Here is a 6,875-nt window from a genome sequence, read left to right as displayed (position 1 = left end):
ACTTAGATTACTGATGTATTACACTCATTACATCACGTGTTCGGTTTAACTATATCAAATAAATATTACTGGGATCTTTTATAGAAGTCTCAACTTTACATGTATTTGTTGTTTTCCTTTTATTTGATTATTATGGAAAAAATAGTGGTATAAGAATTACAACTTTGTCATTCTAAATTCTGAAAAATATGGTCCTATAGTAATGAGATCTCCTTGCCATTGTTAATTTGAATCTAGCTTGCAGCGTTCTAATCTGACATATGTATAATTAAATCTTCCTATCCTCCATCGGTTCATTCTTTTCGTATTCAGTCAGATTTCAAATTTTCAATAGCTGCCTTTTTCTGTTGCAGATTAAGCAGGAAGAACCCATTCTCGCAAAGAATACTGTGTACTCTGGATTGTCTGGTAATAATCCATTGTAATGGATCTTTGTGCACATATTGTACTATTGTGCAATGTAGTGGCACAACTAAGTTGCTCCCAAGGTATGATTTTGTTCTTCATGGTTTTTCACTAACAAAAATTCAAGAGCAATATGATCTTCAAATTTCTTCAATTAATTTAAAAGTAAGGCATATGTTGTCAGCAAGCACTTCAATTATCACATGATATTTCAATTCACTTTGCATCAATTGAGAAGCATAAGTCCCGCTGCAATGCGCGGGGTACCATCTAGTTCTCCCAGTTCCCCACCCAGATAAATCTAAACTGTAACAATACATAATAACACATAATAGCTATGTCAAACTTATATTAGACAAATGGTACATCCCATAAGCATTTCCATGACATGAACAAAGAAATACACGACTATAATGGAAATTGCTTAATCCAGGACAATGGTGTAATATTCAGGATGCTATGAAAAGTTCTTATTAGTATACTGAAGTTTAATAATTTACATCTCAAAGATGTCAAAATGGTGAAAAAGGGGAAAAGAAATGATGTATAAACCGAACCAATGTGTTGCCTCTAGCCGCTATACATACCAGCGCTAAAATAGCTCAACATAAGGTGTACTCGCAATCAAGCAAACGGGTCAGGATCTCCTGGCAGCTTGGTCGCTTCTCCGGTTCTGTCCAGCAATCTACCAAACAAAATTGCAACATGCTTCACACGGTCAACATCAAGTTCTTGACCGGAGCTTAGGTATCACTGAATTTTATATGTTTGCATATATTTCAAAAATAAGCAGATTTGGCAAATAGATGTATGCAAGTTGCCAACACATACCATTTGAATAATAGCACAGCAACTATTTTGTGTAACTAGGATTCCACCGCGGGACAAGTATAACTATATCTACAATTGTACGTAGTGCACCAGTATGGACCAATAACAGCCACTGGAATTTCAATCAGACGGTTCACAGTTGGGAGCAACTGGAACAGTTGGATCTATGTATTGTCAGGCTCTAACTAACTGACGAACACAAACACATGGAATTTCAGAGGAATTCTTGCTTGATTTCAGAGGAAACTCGCTAGGGTTCTTACAAGAAGAGGAAAGTAGGCCAACCACTCCAGTGGCGGCTAGGGTTACAACCCAGTTTACATTCGATGCCTCTCCCGATGGGATCTGAGGTCTTTATAAAGAGGAAAAGTTTACTGAAGGTAAAAGCAGCCTGACAGCGACATGAACAGGTACAGTAAGTGTGACGCTACAGTGATTGGATCATAGCCGACGGATGGAGATCGGACGATGCTCAGATGACGGCTTAAGTAACTGTGTACCGCTTCATGACTACACTCCATCCACGCGATGAGGATATGACGGTCTACGGCTGTTGTCGGACGATGAACAGGTACAGGAGATTCAGAGAGCAGAGGAGGGCCTGACAATACCCCCGTGTGAAGATCAGACTTGTCCTCAAGGCTGGAAATCTGGGAAGATTTTCTGGATAAATGCAGAATCGTCCCAGCTAGCTTCTTCTACAGGTAAATTGAGCCATTTCACCAACCATCTGACCACAGGAATAGAGATATCACCTTGAGGTCGAGGAATTAATTTTCTGTCTAGGATAGCTTCAGGTTGGAGTAGTATCTGCCCTTGTTCAGTCACCAATGGCAGGTGGGGGTGGGAATGACATGTGTACCAATGTGTTGCTTGAGCTGACTCACATGGAATGTGTTATGAAGCTTGCACCCTTCAGGCAGAACTGATAAGCATGATTACCCACTCTTTTGAGAATTCTGAAAGGCCCATAGTACTTGGGAGTGTAGTTTCAAATGTCTATGGATACTGAGAGAGGTATGTCTGTATGGGCGGATCTTGAGATACACCATATCACCTTCCTGGAAGATCCTTTCTTTTCTCTTTTTGTCAACAAAGTGTTTCATTCTTTCTTGTGCTTTCTGCAAATTTTGCTTGGTGAGCTAGGTCCTTGTTGAGCAGCAAGTCAGGTGAGTCCACTACACAGAAAATCAGGCAGACTCGATTCAGCAACCATGGGGGGTGGGAAACCATATAGAACCTGAAAAGGAGTCATTTTCAGAGAGGTGTGGAAAGTGGTTTTATACTACCATTCAGCTAGTGCCAGCCAGGAGTGCCACTTAGTAGGCTGTTGGAAAGCCATGCACCGAGGTAATTTTCCAAGCATTGGTTAACCCTTTCTGTCTGCCCATCAGACTGGGGATGGTATGAAGTACTCATGTGAAGCTTGATGCCCAGTGTTTTGAAAAGTTTCTGCCAGGGGTTACTGGTGAAAATTGTCCCTGTCAGTTACAATAACACTGGGGAGGCCATGGAGTTTGAATATGTGGTCTGAAAACTGTCTGGCAACGAGTAAATTGCAGAAAACAACCAGTTTGAAAGTTAGGTTTGTGAAAAACACTACAATACATTTTTTTTTTGCAGAAAACACCATGTCTTCAGTAATCTTTTTGCAAATAACACTGATCGGCGGATTTGGCTCCACTGAGCACGCTTATGACAGTTGGGGCCCTTTTTTGCCTACATGGCGTAACATTTCGTGCCAGATCACTTCTATTCTGAATTTACAAAGTAGCCCTTAGTTTTTACATAGAAACCCCTGAATCAAAAAGAAAACATGCAATTAGCTCGCTCCCTTCAATCCCCATCTCTCCCGCCAGATCCTCCGCCCGGCGCCGACACACAGGAGGCTGGGCAGCCGCTCCCTCGCCTAAGACACCGCATCTTCCTCTCTCCTTCTCTGTCCTCGGTGGCCGCGGAGCGCAGCCTCCTCTCTCCATCTCCCTCCTCGGAGCGCGGCGGCCGCGGGCAGAGCAGGGTGGCGGCGGCGCGGCTGGCAGGCGGCGGGCGCGGGCGGAGCAGGGCGGCAGCGGCGCGGCTGGCAAAGCGGCGGCAAGCGCGGGCGGAGTAGGGCGGCGGTGGCGCGGCTGGCATGGCGACGGGCGCGGCTGGGCAAAGGCGGGAGCGCTGCAGGGCAGGGAGGTGAGCACGGCGGCGGCTGGCGCATGGTGGTGACCGGCGCCATCGAGGCCGAGGAAGGCGGCGGCCGGCATGCAGTTCGCCGGCTTTGTCTTCTCCCTGGCAGCCCTCACCCAGAGGAGGGAGGTGGAGGCGCTGGGAGGAGGGTTGAGAGAGAGAGAGAGAGGAGGGCAGACGAGGTCGAGGGTTGGAGCTCCGGCGGGCTGCTATGTGCGACGGCGCGCGGGATGGGGAGCTTCTCTCCTCTGGCGGCTGACTGTGATGGCAAGACAGGGCAAGGGCCTGGGCAGCACAGGGGGAAAACTTGCGGGTGTTTTCGCTTTTTTACCCGTCTAGCGTTGTCTTTGGTAAAAATGTTATGCCATGTTAGCGAAAAATGGGACCCATCTGTCATAACCTCACTTAACAGAGCAAGATCCGCCGATCGGTGGTTTTTGCAAAAAGATTACCCAAGACGTGGTTTTCTGCAAAAAAAATGTAACGTAGTGTTTTCTGCAAACCTAGCCTTCAAAGTGGTGGTTTCCTGCAATTTACTCGTCTGGCAACAGATTGAACAGTGATAGGGTGCTTCATAGAGAGGAAATGGGCATAGGTGAACCTGTCAACAACCACCTGTATAAGGTTTTTGTTTTCAAACATTGGCAGACCTTCCACAAAGTCCATGCTTATGTGGCACCAGGCAAAGTCAGGAATTGGCAAGGGCTGTAAAAGGCCAGAATATGGGGTATTTTCAGATTTATTGAGCTGGCAAACAGGGCATGCTTTAACATATGCAATCACATCTTGTTGCAGGCCAGACCAGTGACATAGCAAGTGTATTCTCTGGTAAGTTGCTCTTTCTCCCGAGTGTCCTCCAAGTTCAGACTTATGGAATGTCTAGATTAAATCCTATCTGAGGGAAAGTGTTGTTGCCAATCACAATTTCGTTCTTAAATCTGAGGATGCCATGTTGGAATGTGTAATTAGGATGAGCTTGGGGATCAAGTGCCAGCTCAGTAATGATGGCCTTGTACTTGGGGTCCACGGAATAAGATTTGACAACTTCAGTGATCCACAAGGGAACAACAGAACTAGCAGCTAAAGAGCTCAAGCAGTGTCTCACTCTAGAGAGTGCATCAGCTGCTCTGTTTTCTCTTCCCTTGTACTCAATTGTGTAGTTGTAGCCCAGGAGTTTGACCAGTAACTTGTGTTGGATGCCTTGTGTAAGTTTCTGCTCATGGATTTATTTGAGACTCTGTTGGTCTGTTCTGATGATCAGGTAAGAGCTGGCAAAATAATGTTTCCATTCTTTTAAAGCTTCCATAATTGCCATAGTTTCCTTGTAATAAGTGCTCATGGTCTGGGCTTTAGGGCCAAGAGATTTGCTCATATAAGCAATGGGCCTTCCTTCCTGCATGAGGACAGCACCTAAACCATAGCCACTAGCATCTGCTTCCAAGATGAAAGGCTTGGAAAAGTTAGGGAGGGCCAAGACAGGGGCATCTGTGAGTCTAAGTTTAAGGTCCTGGAATGCTTGTTCTTGAGTGGTAGACCAGTGAAAGTTGCCCTTTGTTAGAGCATCAAAGAGAGGCCTACCCACAACTCCATAACCCTGTATAAACCTCCTGTACTAGCCTGCAAGCCCTAAAAATCCCCTGAGTTCAGTGATGTTGGTAGGAGCAGGCCAGTTAGTGACGGCCTCAATCTTAGCAGGATCTGTTGCTAAACCTTCAGCAGTGATGATGTTGCTAAACCTTCATCAATAAGGACTGGAACTGTGTTGGATGATGTGTCTCAGCATCATGTTGTTGATAATTTCTTCCAGGGCATCTTTTTGGTGGTGTGGAAGTCTGTAAGCTCTTTGGTTGATGATTTTAGCATATGGGGTCAGGGGAATGGCATGATCGCAGAATCTAGCAGGAGGTAGTGTTGTTGGCTCTTGAAATAAGTCCCCATTTTCATTCAATATGTCCTGTATGGCACGAGGGCAGCTGGTAGGTAGTTCTTTGCTTTTTTCCAGGACGGGGGAAACCAGCAGGAGTAGTCCACAATCAGGTTGATCTACTAGTCTTGTGAAATTGAGAACTTCAGGTACTTGTGCAGCAGTTGGTTTGTTTCATCATGGAATAAAACCTGAGCTCCATTAGTATCAGTGATCTTCATTGTCATGAGAATGAAGTTCATCTCTACAGGACTCTATTTCTTGAGCCAATCAGTGCCAAGTATAATGTCACAGCCTTTTAGTTGCAGAATCCTAAAATCACCAGTGAAATCATTTCCCTGGATGGAGTAGGAGCAGGACTTGCACATAAATTGTGTCCACAAAGTTCCACCATTTGCAACTTGTACTTTCAATCTCTTAGTTGCTACAGTAGGGACAGATATTTTGTCAGAAAGAGCAGGAGACATGAAAGTGGATGTACTTCCACTGTCATTGAAGGCTGTTGCACTGGCAGATGATCCTATCTGCAGATTCACAATGAAGGTATTGCTAGTAGCAGCAATTCCCATAAGAGTATGCATGGATATTTTCAGTTCTTCTTCTCCTTGCAAGGCTTGGAATTCAGCCAGATCTTCATCACTTTCAATGATGCAAACAATCTCAGGTGGTTCCTCAGTTTGTGCTTGGATCTGATTTTTCTGGCTGAGTTTACAAACTTGTCTATGTCCAGGTACCCAGGGTTCTTTGCACCTGAAGCAAATTCCCTTCTGTCTTGCTTGTTGGATGAGGGCCTGGTTGGACGGCAAGTTTAGTTGTGGAACTGTGGGTGTCTTGGTTAAATCAAAGTTCACTTGTCTTCTGACAGAGAAGGGGGTAAAGACAGGCTTCTTTACAGTAGATGCTTGCTCAAATCTTCTTGCCATCCACATGGCATCTTGCAAATCTTTTGGTTTGTTGCACTGCAAGTGGGCTTGGATATAATCAGATAAGCCAGCTATGAAACTATTTGTGTAGTAATCATCTGGAAGGCTGGGGTTATCTCTTCTCATTAGGTTCAAGGACCTCTCAAACTGTTTGATGTACTGTCCCACAGTTCCAGTTTGGGACACGGCATGAAATTGTTTAACGTTGTCACAAATTGAACTTTCTGCAAATCTATCTCCTATGTATCTGACTTTCTGTTACAAGTTGAGATGGAATAAACGGGCCCTTTCCCGACCCTCGCGTCGCCCGAGCCGGGCGACTCGGGGGGACCCTGCTCGCCGGCGGCCCGCCCCCACCTCCCTCCCACCCCGCGCTGCCGTCGCTGGAGGGCCGGCCGGCGAAGCCGCGCCGGGCCCTGGGATGGCGGCGGCGGGGCTGTTTCTCTTCCCCACGCCCCCTGCCCTCCCTCCTCCACTCCGCCCCCTCCCCCAGATCCTCCACTCCTCCATTCCGCCCCCACCCCCAGATCCGGACCCTGGCGGCGCCGGCGGCCTCCACCGGCGGCAGGGGCGGCTTCCTCCGGCGCGCTGACTGCTTGGTCGCCTCCCCCGGCTGT

At 46.4% G+C, this 6,875-nt stretch overlaps 1 protein-coding gene across 6 annotated transcripts in view; it reads right to left on the bottom strand.

Annotated features, from left to right (window-relative positions):
* Nucleotides 1-794: 794 nt before the first annotated feature.
* Nucleotides 795-6,875, bottom strand: part of LOC119323349 (serine/threonine-protein kinase EDR1-like) — a 73,269-nt gene continuing 67,188 nt past the window's right edge. For 2 of the 6 annotated variants that reach the window (XM_037596988.1, XM_037596990.1), the window contains exon 17: nucleotides 795-1,090. In XM_037596988.1, the coding sequence (XP_037452885.1) occupies nucleotides 1,008-1,090 (83 nt within the window). In that variant the 3' untranslated portion in view covers nucleotides 795-1,007. Of the gene's footprint in view, nucleotides 1,091-1,446; nucleotides 2,477-2,525; nucleotides 2,702-6,875 lie in introns of those variants that run through there. The other 4 variants (XR_005156272.1, XM_037596986.1, XM_037596987.1 and 1 more) reach the window with 4 other exon arrangements.

Source organism: Triticum dicoccoides, chromosome 6B (assembly GCF_002162155.2).
Source record: "Triticum dicoccoides isolate Atlit2015 ecotype Zavitan chromosome 6B, WEW_v2.0, whole genome shotgun sequence".
Taxonomy (NCBI): Eukaryota; Viridiplantae; Streptophyta; class Magnoliopsida; order Poales; family Poaceae; genus Triticum; species Triticum dicoccoides.
Note: the sequence above shows the minus strand (reverse complement) of the source record. Positions and strands in the feature narration are given on the sequence as shown.